This window comes from Thunnus thynnus, chromosome 12 (assembly GCF_963924715.1).
Source record: "Thunnus thynnus chromosome 12, fThuThy2.1, whole genome shotgun sequence".
NCBI classification, from domain to species: domain Eukaryota; kingdom Metazoa; phylum Chordata; class Actinopteri; order Scombriformes; family Scombridae; genus Thunnus; species Thunnus thynnus.
Window position 1 is genome coordinate 19,156,094 of NC_089528.1, and position 21,612 is coordinate 19,177,705.

At 40.4% G+C, this 21,612-nt stretch overlaps 4 protein-coding genes across 5 annotated transcripts; 1 reads left to right on the top strand and 3 right to left on the bottom strand.

Annotated features, from left to right (window-relative positions):
- Positions 1-213: 213 nt before the first annotated feature.
- On the bottom strand, positions 214-7,181 carry snap47 (synaptosome associated protein 47). 2 transcript variants are annotated; one of them, XM_067606152.1, is made up of 5 exons: positions 6,930-7,176; positions 6,314-6,835; positions 5,640-6,139; positions 5,237-5,361; positions 214-2,144 (listed from the first exon to the last, which is right to left on the bottom strand). In XM_067606152.1, the coding sequence occupies exons 2-5, from the start codon at positions 6,808-6,810 to the stop codon at positions 1,998-2,000; spliced, it is 1,269 nt and encodes a 422-aa protein (XP_067462253.1). In that variant the 5' UTR covers positions 6,811-6,835; positions 6,930-7,176; the 3' UTR covers positions 214-1,997. The 2 variants fall into 2 exon arrangements, with proteins under 2 accessions (XP_067462253.1, XP_067462254.1); XM_067606153.1 differs by having other exon boundaries at positions 2,006-2,144; positions 5,237-5,365; positions 6,930-7,181.
- A 59-nt stretch (positions 7,182-7,240) lies between these two features.
- On the top strand, positions 7,241-9,723 carry jmjd4 (jumonji domain containing 4). The gene is made up of 6 exons (XM_067606151.1): positions 7,241-7,909; positions 8,010-8,175; positions 8,294-8,419; positions 8,496-8,763; positions 8,910-9,056; positions 9,175-9,723. Exons 1-6 carry the CDS (start codon positions 7,657-7,659, stop codon positions 9,508-9,510), a joined length of 1,296 nt encoding a protein of 431 aa, XP_067462252.1. The 5' UTR covers positions 7,241-7,656; the 3' UTR covers positions 9,511-9,723.
- Positions 9,724-12,843, bottom strand: iba57 (iron-sulfur cluster assembly factor IBA57). Its single transcript, XM_067606154.1, has 3 exons — positions 12,333-12,843; positions 10,545-10,894; positions 9,724-10,409 (listed from the first exon to the last, which is right to left on the bottom strand). Exons 1-3 carry the CDS (start codon positions 12,698-12,700, stop codon positions 10,018-10,020), a joined length of 1,110 nt encoding a protein of 369 aa, XP_067462255.1. The 5' UTR covers positions 12,701-12,843; the 3' UTR covers positions 9,724-10,017.
- Positions 12,844-16,178: 3,335 nt separating this feature from the next.
- gjc2 (gap junction protein gamma 2) lies at positions 16,179-21,332 on the bottom strand. The gene is made up of 2 exons (XM_067606155.1): positions 20,911-21,332; positions 16,179-18,587 (listed from the first exon to the last, which is right to left on the bottom strand). Exon 2 carries the CDS (start codon positions 18,556-18,558, stop codon positions 17,305-17,307), a length of 1,254 nt encoding a protein of 417 aa, XP_067462256.1. The 5' UTR covers positions 18,559-18,587; positions 20,911-21,332; the 3' UTR covers positions 16,179-17,304.
- Positions 21,333-21,612: the final 280 nt, after the last annotated feature.

Here is a 21,612-nt window from a genome sequence, read left to right on the forward strand (position 1 = left end):
TTTATCACTACCAGTGAACTTTCACACTGTCATTTGATCCATTGTTAATATAAAACTATTGGTTACAGTTGATCATTTGGATTTTAAACTTTAGTTTATTGCAAATTATATGCTTTTACAGACTTCCAACAGTGATGACTTGAGGCAAACTGGCTGATAAAAATTAATTAATTCCATTACTTACGATACCAGTTAGGGTTCATGCGATAAGAAGAGGATGAAGGTGCAGATTTATTCCCTTATATTTAAAGCTAATCGTTTAGTTGTATCCAGAGTCAAGATAAACTTGGTATTATCAGCAAAAACAAGCATCTATACAGTGATGAGATCAATATTTTTTAAATCACAGGTATTTCAAGATTAACTGACAGCTAATTACAAGTTCACAGTGGTAACAGACCACAATAAAATTACAGAAATACAATACACACATCAGTCCTTTAGACATCATACAGATTTAGGATAATATCAATCTTCAGCAAGACATATACAGTAGATGTGGACCTTAAGGTGGAGTATTCTGTGAACAATACTTAAAAACAGAGAGAGGGAGTGTTTTCTGTTACATTGTCATAAGTCCCATTACTTAGTTGCACGTTTACAGTCTTCTGCTATATGCTGATAATGATGGGACATTTCCACTTGATGCAGTACACAGCAGCAATATCGAGACATGCAACAGTAAGCCACGGTGAAACTGTGTGCAGAGAGGATAAGTGACACCTTGGACTTGAGAAAAACAAGCTTTAGGTCAGAAATGGTTATAAAGCATCAGAAACTACGGTAACTTTATCTATCCCTCTAAGATTCATTTTAATGCAAAATCTGTCTTGTAACATGCAGTTTTTTTAAATCTGTGTGCTGAGAGAGTAAATAGACTAGTTATTGTCTTTTTTTGTACTTCTAGTGTCCATTTCACCTTTTACTGCAGTCGTCGTCATTGCTGTCTCCCAATACACGTTGTGAGGGTTTAGACTGCCGTGTGTGTCTCCTCCGATAATCCTGTCTATATTTTCACCCGCCGGCTCCACTGGAAGGGCATGACACGCACTGAGGGTTATTCTATTCCCCCAGATCTCACCCTGGTGCCACGACCAACCAGTAGGAGTCACTAATGCACTGACAAGGACATGATCCCTCACTGGCTTCCCACTCAAACACTCCATATTGTGTTTAATAGGACAAACCATAAGCACCACTGCTGGGCACTGAATCGAGTGGAGGGCAAGTCCTTCTCTATAGTTATATCTTCATTTTTAGAGCACACCTTTCCACATAATCTGAACTAAGTGGCGATCAAGCACTTCATTTAGATATGGCAACTCAAAAAATAGAGAAAATGGAGAAAATGGTGTTTTCAGAATGACAGTTATTTCCAGAGCTACTATTCTAAACATCTGAAATGCTGTAATTACTGGCAAAATGTGAAAACATGAGACTTGTGTCCAGGCAATAGCATCTAATGTGAATGTAATGCTAACAATGCTAGTCACAGTTGCTAAAGGCTGCAGGATCCACATTGAAAGGGGAGAGCATTGACTCAACCCTGCATATAGATAGTGGACTTTTCTCAGACCTAAATGGTTGAATTGTTTCAAATGAAGTATTAAAAAAGAAGATCAAATCAAAAATGACAAATGTGCACTTGCAACACTCCATTTCTCTAAAAGAAACAAGTATTAAAAAATCCTCATGCTTTTAAGGTCATAACCTGACCTTAAATGTGCAAATTTCACAGACTTCAATGAACATCTTTAGTGTTAAACAGACATTGCCGAGGCGTTCCACCGTATTTCCCTGAAATCACTGACACTTGACCCCAACATCATGTGATTACCAGCAAATGCAACAAAAATCCTATGAACTATTAATGAGTATATGGAAAAAGTCCCTAGCACTGTACGTCAGTGTTCTCAAGCCGTACCAATCCCGCAAGGACAAGGAGAAAGCTTGTAGTGCATTTCTCAGGAGGAACATGGTGACCGCATGCGTCTCAGCTACAGCAGTCTTTTCATGCGGCAGGTGTGCTTTTCTATGTGCATTGTGGCTCGGTCCGTGGAGCTGGTCAGGACGTCCAGAACTTCATCCTGCCGTTCCAGCTCTGTCTCTGCTTCCAGAGCCAGGTTCTTCAGCTGCATCAGCATCTGCACACACACACACACACACACACACACACATGCACACGCAATCCAATAATTACACTCACATGGAGACACACGCATACTCATTTGTTTAAAAAATTACATATCAGCCCCCAGTGAACATGGACAACCGAGGAGCAGGACACAAATAAGAAAAGATTCACTATTAAAACCTACAAAAAAGTGGGCGAGTAGTGAACACAGGGCAGAACATGTAGACCATATGTAAAGAGGTGTGAAAATGGCGAGTGAGAAAGAGAGTGTATTATTGGAATAAAGAAAGAGGAGTAGATGAGTGAGTTTTTTTTCTCCTCACTCTGGCTCCAAAGACAATGAGCTTCTGCTAAATGTCTGCAGATGAGAAGGCAACATTACAATTCAACACCAACCATAATGCAAAAACAGCTACTCATGTGGCAGATATGATAATATTTCATATTATGCAGTCTATGAAACTTGAGAAGATATTCCAGAGAGACGTCTTGGCTTGTCTCCTGGGATCATTGATATCATACGATACTGTTTGTTTTCTACTTTCAGTGGGTTTAAGGAATACTGTGACTCCATCTCCATGGTCCAACAACAGTGTATGTTATGGTTGATGGAACAACTTAAATATACTGTGATGTGCCAAGCAAAACCTAATAAACACTCACTCCAGACCCCACCACCATGGTTTCTAAACTAATATTATGTTATGCTACACATGCTCTCTCACACACACACACGCGCGCGCTCACACATCCACTGACATTATGTCAGTTTTCACTGGCCAATATATGCGGACATTGCAACTGAGCACAGAAACAGCTCCAGACAGCAGTTTGAAAAACAGATAGTATGTCAATACACACCGAGGAACAACTGTATTCGCTCACTCAGGTCTGTGACTTTATAATTTCAACTAGGAGAACATGACTGAATCCCACCTTGCAGTTAACATTCACATGAGTTTTGGTGTGTCATAGAAAAACACAGAAAATGAATATTTTTAGCTGCTGCTTATACAAAACTTAAGTCATGTAGAAACCCCCAAAATTAAATATTTAGGCTAGAACTAATAGAAAAAATATATGAGCCTTGTGTCTTGTGCATTAGTGGTGTAATTCCAGGATTGTGAACTAATAGAAAAATACAGTACATTAAACTGAATAGATGCGTAATCATTCTTTTGTGAGCCAGTTTGTACTGTTAACAAGTAGGAATGTCCAACCTCAAACAATGTTACTTCTTTAATATGTGCTTGAACAAAAAGACATATTTGCTAAAGCATTTAAGGCAGGGTGTTAAAACAAGTAACCCTCTGTACAAGTTGCCTCACCGTAGATTCTAATCTCGACATGAATTACATTAAGAGCAGGGTGTGTACAGAAATGTAGTTTTCAGTCAAAATTGGTAGCCTTTGAAGTTTGAACCATTATCAGCTGTAGACAATATGCCATTTATAGTCACAACAGACAAGTCAAGCTGTATCACAGACCCAATGCTGCCGCTGCCATGACAAATTTGTTTGAAAAACTATTGTACTGATAAAAACAATGTGGAACTATTGTACATTGTTATTGTGTATAATAATTAACCAAATATTAGATTAAAAGTGTTGCCTCTTTTGAGATATGATTGATGCAGTGGGAAGACAAAATAATGTGCGATGAAAAAGGACTTTTGAGAAACTAAACCACAATTGAAAACACTGCAATGAGGTTGGGTCATATTCGGCCACAAGCAAATTACCAGTAATGGTCAGACCCCACATATGTCAATCATGTCCTTATTGGTTAGTTTCAAATTGTGTCTAAGATTCCTCTTTATCATAGAATTTGGAATTTTGTGATTGGCAAATTGGTTATATATATATATATATATATATATATATATATATATATATGTGTGTGTGTGTGTACATATATATATATATAACCACTGTGCCTGCAATGTGGATACCAATTGCTTTCATATGTCACATATCAAAGTGCGAATTGCCTGATAACTTTAACAGATGACAAATAGTTCTAAATAGAGCCTGATCAATAAATTGTCCAGGTCGACATATTGGCCAATATCAGCTTGTTGCAGGTATATCAGTCTGTGTATATGTTGTTTGTTAAGTAACAAGAAATAGCAAAGGTCTGTTACAGTCTCATTATTACTTAGTTCGTCCACCTGAGAGCACAGGAAAGTTTATTTTCAACTGTGAAATGTCTTTATAAACAAATTTAAGGGATAAATGTTATTCTATATTATTTATGTAAAAAAAGAATATTGGCCAATACATTGTTGTCAGATCTTTTTTAAACTCTCAAAGTATTTGTATCTTTATTGGTTGTGCTATAGTTGGAATTTACATTCACATTAATATGTCCCACATTTGTAGCAGAGTTTGCAGTAGAGGTTTAGCTATTTCAGAGTCTGAGGTGTTTTCATTATTTTGTCATCCCCCAGAATCAGGTAATCTATCATATAATCTTGTCACCAGGTATTAGCACCTTGTGCTAATATAGATACAGTATGTAATACAGTCATTCATTCACTTGTCTTAACACTGTATGCGATATGTATTTAAATATGGTATTTAAAAAACTTAATTAGCTTACTTAAAAGGTTATCCATCAGATATTTCATTCTAAGCAACCTGTAATAGTGTGTCAAACAAACAAAAAAAAAGAAACTGTCTGAATCATAGGTCTGAATTTGCGTCACTGTGTAGGTCTTGCCACCACAGACCATGTCTGTAACAGTTCTCAGTGTTGCGAGGTTCTGAATGGAAAGATGTTGTACAGTCTGACTAAATAACTGACCATGTCTCTTTCCCTCTCTTAAAAACCAGGACGGACTTTGGTTTGTGGTCTCACCAACTAACATTTAAAACCTACAGGATGAAAAATAAAAATCACTGTAATGAATTGTGGTTTGGAATGGAACTATCAAAATACATGTTACTAAAACCAAAGGATTATTTACTATAACAGCTGCCATTATTTGTGGTAAACCTGCCTGCCTTATATATACAAACATGAAAAATCTAAATGCAACAATAGTGAAAGTCACATATTCACACAGGCAATGGAAGTACAACATGTCCAACTGGGCCTCACCTGTTTGAGTTCTTGGGCCTCAGCCTGACTAACAGATGGCTGGAGGACATGCACCTGCAACTGGGACAGATCTCCTGCTGGGACCTCCAGCGGGACCTCTGTCTCTTGGCACTTCTGCAGCAAACCTGACTCCAAGGGTGGAGATGGTGAAAAAGCGCAGAGTGCATATGTTGTTTATGAGGAAACCAGACAGTAAACTCAAAGTACAGCAACTGAGGCAATCAGGATGAAGTGACTCATCAAAATACATTTCTGTCAAGACTGTGTCCAAAAGTCATGTGGATGAAATGTTTTTACACGTGGCTGCACACTAAATAATACACAAGGGTGAAAACATAGAGCTTTACTGCCACTTAGTGGTCAAATTCAAACATTGCCTTTATCTATGTTATGTATTCCTTACCTTCATTCCCAATTTGCCTCTCTGTGTCACATGGAGATGAAAGTGGAGTTGTCTTGAAAGCTGTGTACTCGACAGTGAACTCAACCTTCTTTTTGTACTGCATCTCCAACACTGACAACGCCTCTGGCATCTTAGCAGACAGGAACCGGTAGCATACATCAGGCTTCCCAATGAACCGCTGTCTAACGGTGATCTCGTAAGGACTGTGCACCCTGATTTCGTCGATCTCATTCCGTTCAAAGCGGTGAAGCAGTTGGCAGCTTGTGTCTCGCACCTCCAGGGAGGAAACCAGCACCAACAAACAACCGGGCTTCAAGTCAGAATCTCCACCTTTGGACACCACAGCCGGGATGCTTGTGATCACCTTATTTTTCCCGGACCCCTTACCAGCAGCAGTAGCTGCAGCTCTTGCAGCATCCTCGGCCTTGGCCTCCTGCTGAGCCTTCCAGGGGAGTTTACCAAAAGGCCACCAGGAAGGAGACTCCAGCTCTGACAAGAGTCTGCCAACAGAGCAGCAGAAATGGACAGGAAGAAGTTGTGTGAGTGTATGACATCTTCCTCTACTAAATTAGACCTGTTTCTGTATTGTAACAACTCAGTACAACATGACATTAACAGAAAACATTACCCAGACTTCTAACTGAAAAATTGTGCATGTTTAGGTTTTAAATTACTTATCAGCTACGCCCAGGTCGGAGTCAATCTTCTCCAGTCCCTGCATCATGTTGTCAAACTGCTCTCCTTGATGGCTGAGGACTCTCCCAGTGTCCTCCAGTCTCCTCTGTGCCCCTGCCACCAGGTTTATCAGCTCTCTGCCTTTGGAGGGCTGACACTCAGCCCCTCGGGCCTCTGAGCTGGGAGACAGGAGGCGCTCTCTCCAGAAATGCTCCAACACATTATAAACCACCACCCTGTTGGGCTTAAGGGAGCCAAACCAGTGCTTCACGTTGCCCTCCTCGAGCACCGTGAGGGTGCTGAAGATGAAACTGGACGACTCCATCTTAATCTCCATGATGCGGGAGAGGCGGAAACTGGCGAGACTCTCCTTACTCTGGCTGGAGACGAAGCTCACCGTGGTTCTGGTGAGGGAAAGGGTGCCGTTTTCCCACCGCTTCTCACTGTTGATGTAATATGAGCCGGGCCAGCTGTGGATGGGGACGTCCCGGCTCATTTTGGAAGGAGATATACTGATTCTCCTAGAAGAAGAACACGATTAAAGATTAAAAATGCACAATACATACCTTTAGGATACTATACTGACTGTTCCCTCTGTTCTGATACTGAACATACTTAGTCTGAAGTGTAATAAGGTATCCAGGCAGCAGATGAGCTCAGCTGAGGCGTTCACACTGGCAGCTTCAGCTGTGGAAAAGCGGGGTTTTTATCCAACTGACCGCATTACGAGCGCGTCATTATAATGTTATAACCCTTCTTAGGATTTATCACTTCCTCTTGGTACAAAGTATAAAGTATTGCTGACCCACACCACATTAGTGGTAAACATTAGCATGACGTTACCCAATACTCTTCTCAGTAGGTGATGTTTATCACGGAAGTGACGTCATGCATGAGTACGGCCGTGTTTACTATCCGACTTGAACTCTGCTGTCAGAAAAAGCTGTCGCGACAAGGTTTTGGAGAAATAGGTGTAGTCAGCAAGGGCGATAATTTCGTTAATATTTGAGATAGCGAGCGATATTAGTATTAAATTAATGAGAAGCGTTAGTAAAGAGGCAGAGGTGACGAAAAACAAATCGTAACGATATAGATATGTTCGTCATTCAGGAGTCATAACCTGCTATCCCCCCGGAATGGAGACATCAGCAACGACCTGTTGTCGAAATAGAAAAACAGCATTTTAGCACAATGTTAAGTTATCTAGCTTAATGAGGTTTGAATTTTAACAGTTAATGCGAAAAGACATACGCTCTGTGATGTCAAATCAATCGACCCACGAGCTCTGCTAATCGTGACAGCTAATCTCGCTAACTGGCTAGCCAACCTCTTGTTTACCATCATGGATAGGGAGGCGTACCGTAACTGCTGCAGCCTGGTCAAAATACCAAGACAGTCGTATGAGCAGTTTTGGTCCTCACATTTCTTAGATTACATCGACAAGGAACTCAGCTATTCTAAATTCTTCAAAAAGTACTTGCTCCCCAATCACCCATGTATGTTTTCAAGAAGGTTTACTGAGGATTGGAAGTGTAGAAAACAGTGGGTGACTGAGGAGGGGAAGCCTAATTTCCAGAAACTGTTGCAAGAGTTTGGTAAATAAGCCTATTACTAATATATTGACTAACCACCATACATCACTGTCAGTGTGTGTAGCTGCTGTAATGACCGCTTATTTTATTTTTTTCATCACAGATGAGACTCCTGTTCCTGTTGCAAACTGCAATGCCAAGGAATACAATGCAAACCCTAAACAAGTTATGCCTTTCAAAGAATTCATACACTACTGGAAGGAATACATCCAGAATGGCCATTCATCACCTAAAGGATGTCTCTATCTTAAAGACTGGCACATGTCAAGGTGAAGGTCAAGGAATGAATACAGATTGAACTTGCTCTTTTTGTGGATGGATATTACACAGTATTTTGCACATTATATTGTAACTATCCCATAATTAATGTTGTGTTTTATACTGCAGGGACTTTCCAGAACATAATGTTTACGTTACACCAGTGTTCTTTTCTTCTGACTGGCTCAATGAATACTGGGATACACTTGAAGTGGATGACTACCGGTTTGTCTACATGGGACCCAAAGGTTCATGGTATGATAAAGTTACACTCACACTATAGCTAAATATTTCCTTTTTCATACAATCTAACACGGTTTCTTGCCACTAGGACACCCTTCCATGCTGATGTGTTCCGCTCCTACAGTTGGTCTGCAAACATCTGTGGCAGGAAGAAATGGCTCCTCTATCCCCCAGGCCAAGAGGAGTTCTTACGAGACACTCACGGCAACCTCACTTATGACGTAACATCAGCTGAACTTCGAGACAGAGGCCTTTTTCCACACTCTGAAGAAGCCTGTCAGCCTCTTGAGATTATTCAAGAGGCAGGTGAAATCATTTTTGTGCCCAGTGGCTGGCATCATCAAGTTTATAATCTGGTAAGAACTACAAAGGTAATGATATCAAATGACACACTCTACATTATAATCTGTTGTCTGACAGTGACAAATGGGAATTTTCTTTTATTATAAATGCATGTTTTATGGATGTCAACAATTCATGATCATGACATTTTATCTTAAAGGAGGACACCATCTCCATCAATCATAATTGGCTGAATGGCTGCAACATTGACATCATGTGGCAGTTCCTTCAGAGTGAGCTGTCATCCGTCCAGAAAGAGATCAATGAGTGGAGGAACACGATGGACTCATGGCATCAGCACTGTCAGGTACTTTAGGGATAAGACTGTTCAGCCTGCATATTATCCCAAAACCTGATTGCTACCCTGATAATCTACAATATGGGGATTATCATGTAAAGTCATTCTTGTGCGTATTACTTTTCAGGTCATCATGAAGGCCTGTTCTGGCATCGATTATGGAGAATTTGCTTCGTTCCTCAAAATCATTGCTGACAACCGAATGGCTTTCCTGAACGCGTGCTCCTCTGGTGATTCCTCTGACTACCCACGGCATCTCTCAGAGATCCTCACCAACCTTGGACCCTACCATGCTGCCTTTGATTTACAAAGAGTGGCTCACATACTTGAATGCCTACTCTGCAACGAAGATTTTAAGCGGCTCGATCACTCAGCATTGACTTTGCAGCCAGAAACCATGTTACAGCAAATCCGGGACACCATACAATCCACAAGAGGGCAGCATCTCCTTTATCAGGAATAAGATGTTCTCATCAGATGTGTCTAAACAATTTATTGTTCACCTGGAAGTAGCTTGAATGAAAAGTGCCAATTTGTATGGTGCAAAAAAGATGATGATAAAAGGTACTACTACACCTTTGGTTTGAGATGTACTGGAATCTCAAATGTGGTTTGTGGTTTTTGTGTTTTTGCACTGAAATATGAAGTTGAAAAAATAAATAAGAGGACAACTTGATTGAGTTTTTGCATTGCTTTTTTGAAAATTTATTAAAATTCCACCAACACCATGTCATGGTTTGTATATCTTCTTGTATAGTGCTGCAGTACGTCCATTAAATATCATAATTATGCTGTAAATAATATACAATTTGGGAAAAATCACTCTAAAAGCAGGTTCTATTGCAAACAAAATACAAATATGGGTCAGTGCTGTACAGCTGTGCAACATACTGTACTTCAGGGTTCTGTCTATGACAAATCTGTCAGTTGTGATGCATGTCACATTTTAGGGAGCTATAAAACATCCTCCTCAGTTGCTTTTCACATCCTTAGGCCACCAGTCTGGCACAGAGACCTCAAGTGTCACTGTGGTGTCGTCAGAAGATTTGAGCATCAACTCCTCTTTGGCATGAGCCAGGCGGATTAGGCTGAGGCCTAGCTCCCCAATCCCTGCTCGGTGCTTCCCAGCTGGCTTGCCTGACTGTGTTTGCAGCGCGGCTCCTTCCTTGAGGTCCTGAACAGGAGCTGACAAGCGTACTGGCATCAGGCGTTTCCGAACCACCCCCGTGTGATGCGTCCTGGCTGTGAGCTCCTGGCCGATGTAACAGCCCTTGCTGAAACTGATGCCCTGCATGTATACAAGATTTGACTCTAGTGGTAATGCCACCCCAGGAGGAAGGTCCTTCACTCCCTCAGGAAGTCCTAGACAACAATGACAGCAAAGGAAGCAAACAAAACTTAACATTCAAAGAGCACATGTGCATGAAAAGCTGTTCTTCTTGTGCCATTGTCTTCTGTTACATACTGTATGTGTTCTAATCTACTAACTGGTCTTACCTATTGCATAGCGATGTCTGTGGTACTCCTCTGTGTCACCTTTCTGACATGATGCAATGATATCCAAGGGGTCAACTTGACTGTCCAAAACCAGTCTCCAGCCCATTTCCTGAGTTCGAGGATCTGTCTCCCATACCAGAGCCTTTTCTGGGGAGGACAGCTCAGGTTTACTGACCTGCTGACCCGGTTTTTTTTGCTGGGGGAGCACCGCCCACACAGAGAGCTCTAGACATGGGTTTAAGTTGACCTTTCTGCGGATCTTGTACACCTTCAAGTGTCTCAAGATTGAGTCCTTTATTGTTTTGTCACACTCCAGGAAAACGCCACACCCTGCATCTGCTTCTTTTAGACTGAAAGGAAATAAAGCAAGTTGTGTAAAATCCACCATCAAAATTCTACAATCAATATACAATTTTGAGTTATTTTGTGATTCAGTGTTACAACATTCTTTTCTGGTGTGGCCATTTTCCCTTAACCTGCCTGGTCTACTTCAGTTGGAGTTTTTACTTTATGTCATAGACGGATTTCCAATTATATTATAGATATGACATCATACAAATTTGTGGCAGTGGCACAATCTGAAATACTATTGATTCTCTCTGTGTAATTCAAGTTTTAGTTTATTTAGAGGCCCTGCACCTACAATGGGTATTTTTATTTACTGTGGCTGATTAGATTTCCGATCAGGTTGAAAATGGGCAGAGCTATGATGGGAACAACATGAGTCTATGTGCTAGAGAGAATTATCATTGTCTGTACAGAAGAGGTCTAAATAAATAATAAGCCAAAGTAAATGGAAAACAAGTGTGTGAACGTGAACTATGGATTAATATAAACAACTTTATATTACCATCCTCTAGGACTGCAACTAATGACTTTCATCATTGTTGATTAATTTCTTAATTAATTGACTATTTGTTTGGTCAGTAAAATGTCTGAACATTGTGAAAAAAATAAAATAAAAAAAATAAATATATATATATATATATATATACACACACACACACATATAAATATATATATATATATATATATATATATATATATACATACACACACACACACATTAATTAAAATTTCCTATAGCCCAAAACTGACAGTGACAGGCTGGGTTACATTATTTTTCTGCACTGCGCCTTATCAGACACTCTTTAACATAGAAGTCTTACTGAAATATAGGTTTACGGTCACTTTTTTGTTTTAAAACATTAATGAAACAGTATATTTGAAGCATCTTGCTTCCTTAATTTGTTGTAAGCTATTTCCTGTGAAAGAAGATGCCAGATTGGGAAATAACACAAGAGGGGCTCATTCAAAAGAGGATATCAGGTTTTTTTGTGCCTATTTATACTGTTGTAGCAGTCCCTTTAATATCTCTAGGTATATTGGACCACTGTGGAAAACACTGCAAATTAATGAACATGACTGCTTCATGGGAATGCTTTGGATCTTAAGTGATTTTTGCATCAGTGTGATGACATAACTTGATTTGTCAAGTATTTAATTTGTTGTATTAGTTAGCCAAAAAACAGACATTCCTTCCTGTTTATTGTACAGTTTCTTAGTTGATTTCCCAGAAAATTTGCTTTATCGTAATAGAGAATTTTATCTATATTACCCACTCTTTCAGGGAAACAACTGTTGTATCTGATAAGAGGGCAGAGGGGCCACACTAGCAGTGTTAATGTTTGCATTTAAAAAAAAAAAAAAGTAATTTTAATTTTAACTTGGATCAAGGGTTTTGTAACACGAACAGGTGTTTTACAGTATAATGAGGCGTACTCTCACCTGTACAACATTATGTCATACAGCGTTCTCCCCTGCACATTGAGCATGTGTGAGTACATGACTCTGGGTCCAGGCTCCTCCAGCAGCTCCATGTCATTGGTAATGATCCCCTGAAGAAACGGGCCTGTGTCTTGTCCCTGGATTTTCAGCAGGGTCCTATGATTAAGGTGATAGCACACAAACTGTCCGGGGACATTTTTCTCCTGACTGTACCTCCTCACACGGATACCCGTCGGAGCTGAAACACCGGAGAGAAACGTAAAGCAGAAATACCGACCGGTGTATGCTCTGGCGTAAACACCGAGACAACGGCTGGACGTGAACGCGCTTCTGGCGACACACAAGACCCCCATGTTGAACATTGTCATAAGAGTATATTACGTAGGAGAGATAGATGGATAGTCCGCCTACTAACAACTGTTGACAGCTACATAACACAGGACACCCATGGATGTATTATGATGACACTTCTTCTTCTTCTTCTTCTTCTTCTTCTTCGTTCCCCTTTCTTCTTCTTTGGCGGTTGGCAAACAACGAATTGGCTCATTACCGCCACCAAGTGGTATAGAGTGTGGATCAGAATATCTAGTACAGTGGTTCTCAAAATTTTTCACTTCAGGCACCCCTAAACGGATGCAAATTAGACCACGGACCCCCATTCGATCAGATTTTGTCCCAGGATCCCCCATCTGATAAGATTTTTTGGCTTTAGATGTTTTATTACAGAAAGTGTATGAAATAAATAAATTATTCCCCTTTTTGCTAGGGACTCCCTATCTCTGCTTAACAATGCTCTTGATTTCTGTCTTGCTGAAGCTAACTGCCAAATCAATGTGATATCTGCCATTTCATTTCCTTTGATACCAATATGTGCTGGTACCCATAAAAATATTACTGTAAGACTCATCATTTGAATCCTGTATAATGTTTGTTGTATTTCTATCAAAATATCTGGTCATAATTGTGAGGACACCGCAGCTGACTCCATTTTTGAAGTCCCACAATGCATTGCTTGATAATGATTGGAACACTTGAGTGCCTGAGGAGGAGACGTTGTGCTGTGGACTAGTCTTCTATCATGGATGTTTAATATCCATGTTTTCTACATGTGAGTGAGGAGTCTTCAATTTTTGCAATACAGTTACTGCTAATAACTGTTTATTCCAGCCAGCATCATAGAGATAGAGATAGCCAAGATAATTAGCCATTTGGTGGGAAATTTGTCTGATACTCATTCAGTGTAAGTTGATCCCCCTTCTGCAAAAATAAAATGTTAAAGGGGCTATATGTAAGAATTGTGAAGCAAATTGAGTATATTAATCATTTTTTATTGCCAAGGAGTGCACAGGTTGTACCGTAACTTAAAAAAGTGAGAGAAATGTCTCCTTTTTTGGTTGCCTACATCAGCCTGTGGACTGATTTTTATATGAGGGACTTGGGCTGGTTTTTCTGTGAAAATCCAAAGGATGTGATGTTTTTGCATGCTCCTGAGTGCCTTGCCTCTCTCCTGCTAACATCAACAAATGACCGTCACCCACCACAACAGAATGTGCAGAGATCCCAGTATTTGTATTTGTATCTGTATTAGTTGAGGCAGCAAAATTATTTGTATCTGTATTTGTATTCGAATAAAAGTGGAAATAGGAAAAAAAAATCCTGTTTTTGTTTTTATGACACTTTTTTAATTTTAGAAAATAATAAACTACCTTACAAAGAAGGTCCCACATCGGGTCTTGAACTGGAGTCTCCCAGATCATAGATGACTGAGCTGATTACTGAGCTAAAACCTTACTCATTGCCTCATGCAGACAGACCTCTTCCTATTTATACACCCATAACACAGAGACAGCACACCGTGTAATGTGTAGGGAGGAACTTCAAAGGCAATAATTGCTTTGCACTTTTCATTTATTGCCTATTTTTTACAACCTAACATTGTGGAAAGGAGAAGGGGAACAACAGGTTATGGAGAGTCCCTTGGGAGCACTTTGCTTGTGTCAGTAGCTCAGCTTTATCTCTGGGGAATACCATCAACAAATAATTTTTTAAATATTTGTATGAAACAAATATTCGTATAAAACCCACTATTTGTGCTTTGCTGAATAATGTATTTGTATTCGGGCACACCCCTACTCTCCAGCTCTGTTACCCACCAGGTTGGCTGGTGGCTAGCTGCCTAACCATGCCGGCTATCACCATTTCTGGCTACAGTAACTTTGTTTTTTGGGGGGTTGAGATGGTCGCTGCCTCCATTGACCGCCACACATTTCACAACAAAATCGCAGCATGTTGCTCCCCGGCCACAGCTCACTGAGCCCATCAGTGTTTAGTAGACACGGCAGGTAAACAAAGTTGGCGGTTTGCAAGTTGGGTTGGGTTTGGGTGGTTGATTAACGCATATTTTTGTGGGTTGGGCGGTGCAGATTGGCTCTCATAATGGGTTGGGTAGGTGCAGGTATTAAAAAACCCTGACCTGTGCATAAGTGCTAGCTGGCAGCCACAGCACAGCAGGAGCTTCTTTGTGTTTGCTGTGGGTGTATGTGATTGAGTGTGAGTGTGCACACGTACAGTAGGGGTAGGGGAGCAGCTGACTGTCTGGGAGTGAGAGATGCTTTACTGAAGCACACTGCAAAACACAATGCAAGAGATCTTTTATGTCATTATGAGAAGTGTAAGTGAGGAAAAAGACATCATCTGCATTAGTCTCGTGCTGATGGAGTGTGGGCAACTGGATGCTGACTGCAGCTCACTTAACGACCACGGATGTCACTAATGAGAAAGAATTTCTGATTCTTACACATAGAACCTTTTAAAGGATGGGTTCACAATTTTTCAAGTCTGTCTTAAAACAGTGTTAATAGTCAGGTGCCCATATGAACACTGAAAGAGGTTTTCCTCGCTGTAATCACTCCTCCTGAAGGAAAAAGAGAGAGAGAGAGAGCAAACGAGCTGAGAGCATGAGCGCGAGAGAGAGAGAGAGCAGCAATGGTCGAGCAAGCTAGAGAGTGAAAGAAGGGAGGGAGCTGCGATAGCGTGAACAAAGCACTGAATCAGAGAAATAAAATGTTATTTTCTGATTGTTTCATGGCGGTTACATTCTAAAGCACAAATAAACACGCCCACACCTCCGTACAACCCTGCGGGAAAGTACTACATTGCCAAATTTGGTGTGAATGCAGCCTTACATTTAACCTACGTGGGTGTATGAATGGTACATAGCCACAAACAGATACATTACCTCATCACTATGCATCCTGCAAACAGCTGTGTTTAAAAAAGAAAGATAGTATTAAAAATAAGAAACGTCATTCTTTCACTAGCTTCCAAAACAAACACTAGCCAAGATCTTCAACACAAGGCAGTGGTGCTCATGGGAAATGCAGTCTTCACTCCGGGAAATCACTACCTCTTTTGTCCACAGGAGCTGCTAAAATCAGCACAAAATGAAAGTTGCTTGTAGTAATTTTGATTACTTATCTTCTTATTACAGATGTCAGTTCTTTCTTCTCTACTGACCATACATTTCCTACTTATTCAGTACACTTAAGACAAACTTTCTGATCCCAGTAATAGAGGAATCTCATCATATCTGATGAAATAAAACTTAATCAAATTGCATAAATGAGTAATTTTCATTTAAAAATGTTCATTTTAAATGAATAAATTGACCAGATCTTTTTCTCATTATAACATGGATGTTACTTGCTGTAACATCTTACTTATCTTTCTGCAAAAAAAAATATTAAAATCCCATACTCTCTCCCAGTTTCTAACTTTGAATTGGACTTCAATAAAAGCTTTTCATTTTTTCTGTAAGTGTGATGAGGCATATAACGCAGGATCACAGAGGTTTCAAATAAGTTTATTTCTTCATGAATAAAATACTAGAACAGTCTTTAAAGTTTGAGGCACTTTGGAGTATGACAACAGTGAAGGCAGGATTTAATTTTACACTGAAATCAATTTTAGAAACATACTGCTTCAATGACAGAAAAACTAAAATGCTCATCTTCAAGACTTAACATGCCTTAACATAAGATAAATGTAGAGCTAATTGAATAGCTAAGGATGGGATTTCTACTGTAGTCTAGCTATGTGTATACAGTGTGTTCCCAGTTAAAAAGCATGCATCATCTGCTTCAGATTGCAGAAAATCAATATTTAGTTTAGAAAATAATCTGATTTTCTATTCACTTACCTCTTCCCCTTCAAATGTGACACTACAAGGTTTTGGAAAAAATATAGAGTAGATAAAAGCTTTGCACGCAATGACTGAAGATCATCACACGGAGCAGATGTTAACCAGAAGAGCCTACAGTGACACAGCCCTGTTTCATTATCTTTATCAAAATATTTCATGTTTAATCTGCTTCCAGCAATACACATCCACACTACATCCGAAAGTACTTCCCCAAATATTAAACATGCATCTTTCCAACAAGAATCAGCAATCATCCTTCTCCAGAAATGAGTCATTGTGCAATGGTAGAATGTTTTGCACTGCATTTTCAAATTTGGATTGAGGGTGCAATCACACACTTTCAAAGCTAAATTCCTTCAAATGAATCCAGTTCAGCGGCAGTCAAGGGTAGCTGAGATAAATAGCTTGAAGCAGTCTGTTTATACTTTGACATCTTAGCTAGAATTAGAGATGTTTAACTAAGTAAGCATATGTTAACCATGTCCAAAAGCTATGAAAAGCACAAAATGACACACTACAGTAACAAAGAAGATTCATGATACTGGATATGATCGTTTCTTTATGTGTGTGTATGTGTGTGTGTGTTTTTAATTATTTCCAAAAAACTAGGCCCACTGTGCACTGTACACCTTCAAATAGTGTGATTGAAATTCTCAGTTGTTATTGTCCAAGGTCGCATCTCACACAGACACATCCAGCTCCAGCTGTGTCATAGTGCAGTCCTGGAGACTTAAAAGTTTTTACTGTTAATTTACCAAATGATATTTATCTCTAGATCCAGACAGAGGTCTTTCCATTTTTCACAATGGTTGCAGCCTTCTCTGTGGCTGACTTTGGCCTGGCTCCTTGTTTCTCCTGGACTGTATTGACTCGATTTTGCTCTGCCATTGTGCCCCCAGATACAGGACTACTGGTTCTGGAGGCTTGCTGGTTGTTTTTGGTTTGATATGTTTGAAAGGCCATATCAAGCTGCTCTTGGGCTACCCGTAGGTGACGGTGTAGGCTTGCCAGATCAGAGGGGATGTTCTCGTCTGGGCTGGTGCATTGCTGCTCCTGGGCCACATTGGCCATGTTCTGCTCGTGAGTGATGAGGCTGTTGGGGATCCTGCTAGGTTTGTCTGTCTTCATCACAAGGTTGTACCCCGGAGGAGAAGCTGGAATGTTGCGTGAGAACGGGAAGCCATAGGACGTCCGTCGGCCCCGGCTCCTCTTCAGGCGAAGGGTGTCCCGAAAAGTACCAATTCCCAAGTGAAGCATCTCGCACACATTTAGCACCAGACAAAGACAGCTTACCACGTACATGATGAGGAGGAAGATTGTTTTCTCTGTGGGCCTAGAGATAAAACAGTCCACTCTGTGTGGGCAGGGGACCCTGTTGCATACATACGAAGGACTAACTTGAAAACCATAAAGGAGATACTGTCCAGCGAGGAAAGCGATTTCAAAAATAGCTCGGGACATGAGTTGAAGAACATAGATTCGCATCAGTCCTTCTTGCATAATTCTTCGGCGGCCATCATGCTTTTGCGGGTCTTTGCTAGTGTTTACTGACACAGCCTTGGCTTCCTGCACCTCCAGTGTATCTTCGTAAATCATGGGCTCAGCATCATCATCTTCCTCCTCTTCTAAGACATCCTCCAGGTGGTGACTTTCTCTCCATCTGGAGTGAGGAGGTGGCTTTTTTAGGAGCCTAATCTGCTTCCTGCGCTCCTCCTCTGAAGTTCGGGCTATCTTGTGGATGGCATAACCCATGTACATGATAGAGGGAGTGGAGATCATGATGATTTGGAAGACCCAGAAGCGGACGTGCGAGAGAGGAGCAAAGGCATCATAGCATACGTTGTCACAGCCGGGCTGCTTGGTGTTGCAGGTGAACTTGGTCTGCTCGTCGGAGTAGATGGACTCACCTCCAACTGCCGTGAGCACAATGCGGAAGATGATAAGCACAGTCAGCCACACTTTCCCCACGAAGGTGGAGTGGTTGTGGATCTCTTCCAGGAGACGAGTGAGAAAGCTCCAGCTCATGTTGCTCTTACAAGCTTTTCAACTAGAATCTGTGAAGAGACGATAAAGAATTGATTAAGACTTATGTAGGGACCGTATCAAGTGTAGATGTGTGTTTTACTGAATGAACTAGTTGTAATTTTGTACTTGCAATTATAGTTATTTCTTAAATGCCTGTGCTTTTTTTGGTATAATTGTCTGACTAAAGTAAATCAAGTGTAGGGCTTTTATTTAGTTTTGGGGGCATTTTTCCCCATTTATTAGACAGGGGACAGTATAGACATGACAGAAAATGAAGGGAGTGAGAAATGGGGGGGTGACACGCAACAAAGGTCAGCCACAGTCAAACGAGGGATGTTGCAATTACATGGTCAGCATTTTGAACCTTGAGGCCACAAGATACCCTGTGTAGACCTGCAACTAAGAAACATTTCATGCTTGTTGAAAGGGAAACAAGAAAGTTAAAAACACAGTCACAGTAATTCTGTAATTCTTGAGTTCTAGTTGAAAGATTAAATGACTTATATACAGATAACCATGTGAGGAAGCTTTGTCTTGTGCAGCTTTGCAGATATTTCAAACATAAACTGTAGTATTTTGCACAGTAGGACGTCTTGATGTAGAGACATCTATTTTCCATTCATTGCACAGCCAAACACAAGACAATGGCTTGTGTTGATGCATGTCAGTAAGTAGGGTGATGTCATTCAGTCGCCCTATCACAACACACACAATGCAGCACTTCCAGTGTTCCACTCAAACAGATTGAAATAGTTTAGGACATGCAGAGATGAAAAGAAAGAAAGTCACACAGAAACCCACAAGCAACAACAATCATTTTGATTATAGCTTTGATCCTAAAGACACTACAGCGAGAGAACACTAGAAGAGGATGACAGATTGAAAACACAAAGTGAAACTGACAGGGCTCTGAATGTATAAAAAAGCCCACTCTGGTACCAGAGTGTGCTCCACTCAAGAGTGCCACTTCAGAAACATACTGTCCTCGGTGCGTCAACACTTGATGCCAAAGGACACGCAGAGAAAAAAAAGATGACATGGCACAGTCACACATTCTCACATTCACAGTCACTGCTGAGTCTGTGAGGTGAATGAAGCTGCAATCCGTAGCCCTTCTTTCCCGTCATTCATGAGACAGAGCTGCAGAGTTCATGTTGATCTCATAACTGTGGCACCGTGTTCCCTGGCATGGGATGTGCCATCTCCCCTGCCATCTGAGTGAACAGGAGAGGCTTGTTGCTCTGCCACGAGGCCTCCCCTCCAGATCCAGCACTGCTGACGCTGGGGAGGGGTACAGCCACATGGAGACAGATGGCACCTATGGTGGGCAGCTCATGTCTGCCTCAGGATGGCATGACAGGAGGGCTGCTTCACTTAGGATTTACACAGAAGTTTGGATGAATCTGTTGTGTATGATAGCATCAATATTACACCTTTAAGTGGATTTACAGTTAGAGAACTGGAGATATCTGCCTGCTATTGCCGTGTTTAATAAAAAAAAGTGTTTAATAGCTTTTTATTTTAATCATGTGCTGCCTTGTCTGTCTTTAATTTTCAGTGCTGGTGCCATTTTAACCAGTTCTCCCTGAAAAGAGAGTTCTAATCTGTGTGGGATTTGCTGGTTTCAATAAATAAAAATTAAATTCACTGAAGATAAACAGCGACACTTTCATAAAACATGCAAATTTCTACTTCAGATTGAAAAAACCTTGATACTGTAGTTTGATTTCATGATATTTTGCTAAATACATGTCTGTTAAGATGTCATACAAAGAAATTTACTACAAGTAATTGACATTTTTTATTAATATTTGTTTAAATAGTCAAAAGTAAAGGTAAAAGTGACCAGTAGCAGATATTTCTCATTAATATATTTTTTTAAAACAGGCAAAAAACAGTACTCTTCCAGATTTAAATGTTTGAAAAATACAGCTTATCTTACAATATTAGATACAGAAGTATTGTGGGTACAGAAAATATACAATACATTTACTCCAAATGTTTACATTCTACAAAATAATGTCACTTTTTAATAAATATTTCAGCTGACCTCAATACAAGCACAGTAAAGAACATACTTTATGGTTAAGTCACATTATTCAGGAATTTCATTATAAATGTAGGTGTAAGCCTAATTACATATAAAATATTTTACATTACTAGATTTGGGTCATATTGTTGGATGAAAATCCAACAAAATGTGAAGTCATATGTCAATGCCTATGTCTGATGTCAATTCAGACATATGAGCTCACAAACGGTCCTCAATTTCAACGTGACAAAATATGCACACTTGAACAGAAACTATCATACTGTTTCTTTAGGGGAAAGTCAATAACTGAAACAACCCACCTGGAAAAGTTGCACATGCATTTCCCATCCTGAAGGTCTCCTCTGCTCTCTCTACATATCCCCTGCACAGTCTGATCCACAGAATACCACTTCCATCCTAATGTCCTGGCCTTTTCCGTCTTATTGATAACTTCCAAAATACCAGAAATGAGAAACAACGTAGGAACTTATTAGACTAGACTTCCTATTTCTCCTGTTTTCCCACTCTGTGTAGAAGGGAGGTCTCACCGCTGTGAATGCCTCACATTCTGGCTTGTGTCTGGTTTCTATTACACCAGCCTTCTTGCCCGAGAAGGAAGTATAAAAAACAGAGAGGCAGAAAAAAAATCCTCCTCTGGCAAGTGACCCGCATCCAAGGGTTCAGACTGGAGGAAATCGTACTGCAGATTGAAATGAACGGCCAGCTGAGGGAGCGTGTTAATCGCAACACAGTCAACACTCATGTGCAACATTTGTAACACAGATGATGAGGGTCTCTCTCTCTCTCTCTTTATTCTCTCTGTGTCTCCATATATCTCTCTGCACTGTCCTTATGCCCCCAAACCATACATACAGTTAGCAGGAGCTCACTCTGTTAGCAGGAGCTCACTCTGAGCAAAAAGGTGATGTATGGTTGTGGCACACTTTACACACATTTGTAAAAATCCAAAAGGTCATTAAGAATACCCCAACATCCCCACCCCTCCCATCCCCCTCTCTCTT

Bases quoted from the DNA above. Each gene is read 5' to 3' on its own strand.
- jmjd4 (XM_067606151.1), top strand. From the start codon at position 7,657: ATGGATAGGGAGGCGTACCGTAACTGCTGCAGCCTGGTCAAAATACCA. The intron at 7,910-8,009 runs GTAAATAAGCCT...TTTTCATCACAG, and splicing joins GAAACTGTTGCAAGAGTTTG to ATGAGACTCCTGTTCCTGTT. The intron at 8,176-8,293 runs GTGAAGGTCAAG...TTTATACTGCAG, and splicing joins AAAGACTGGCACATGTCAAG to GGACTTTCCAGAACATAATG.
- gjc2 (XM_067606155.1), bottom strand. From the start codon at position 18,558: ATGAGCTGGAGCTTTCTCACTCGTCTCCTGGAAGAGATCCACAACCAC.
- snap47 (XM_067606152.1), bottom strand. From the start codon at position 6,810: ATGAGCCGGGACGTCCCCATCCACAGCTGGCCCGGCTCATATTACATC. The intron at 6,140-6,313 runs GTAATTTAAAAC...CTCTGTTGGCAG, and splicing joins GACCTGGGCGTAGCTGATAA to ACTCTTGTCAGAGCTGGAGT. The intron at 5,362-5,639 runs GTAAGGAATACA...CCTTGGAGTCAG, and splicing joins GAGGCAAATTGGGAATGAAG to GTTTGCTGCAGAAGTGCCAA.
- iba57 (XM_067606154.1), bottom strand. From the start codon at position 12,700: ATGACAATGTTCAACATGGGGGTCTTGTGTGTCGCCAGAAGCGCGTTC. The intron at 10,895-12,332 runs GTGAGAGTACGC...ATTTCCTTTCAG, and splicing joins TATGACATAATGTTGTACAG to TCTAAAAGAAGCAGATGCAG. The intron at 10,410-10,544 runs GTAAGACCAGTT...ATTGTTGTCTAG, and splicing joins CAGACATCGCTATGCAATAG to GACTTCCTGAGGGAGTGAAG.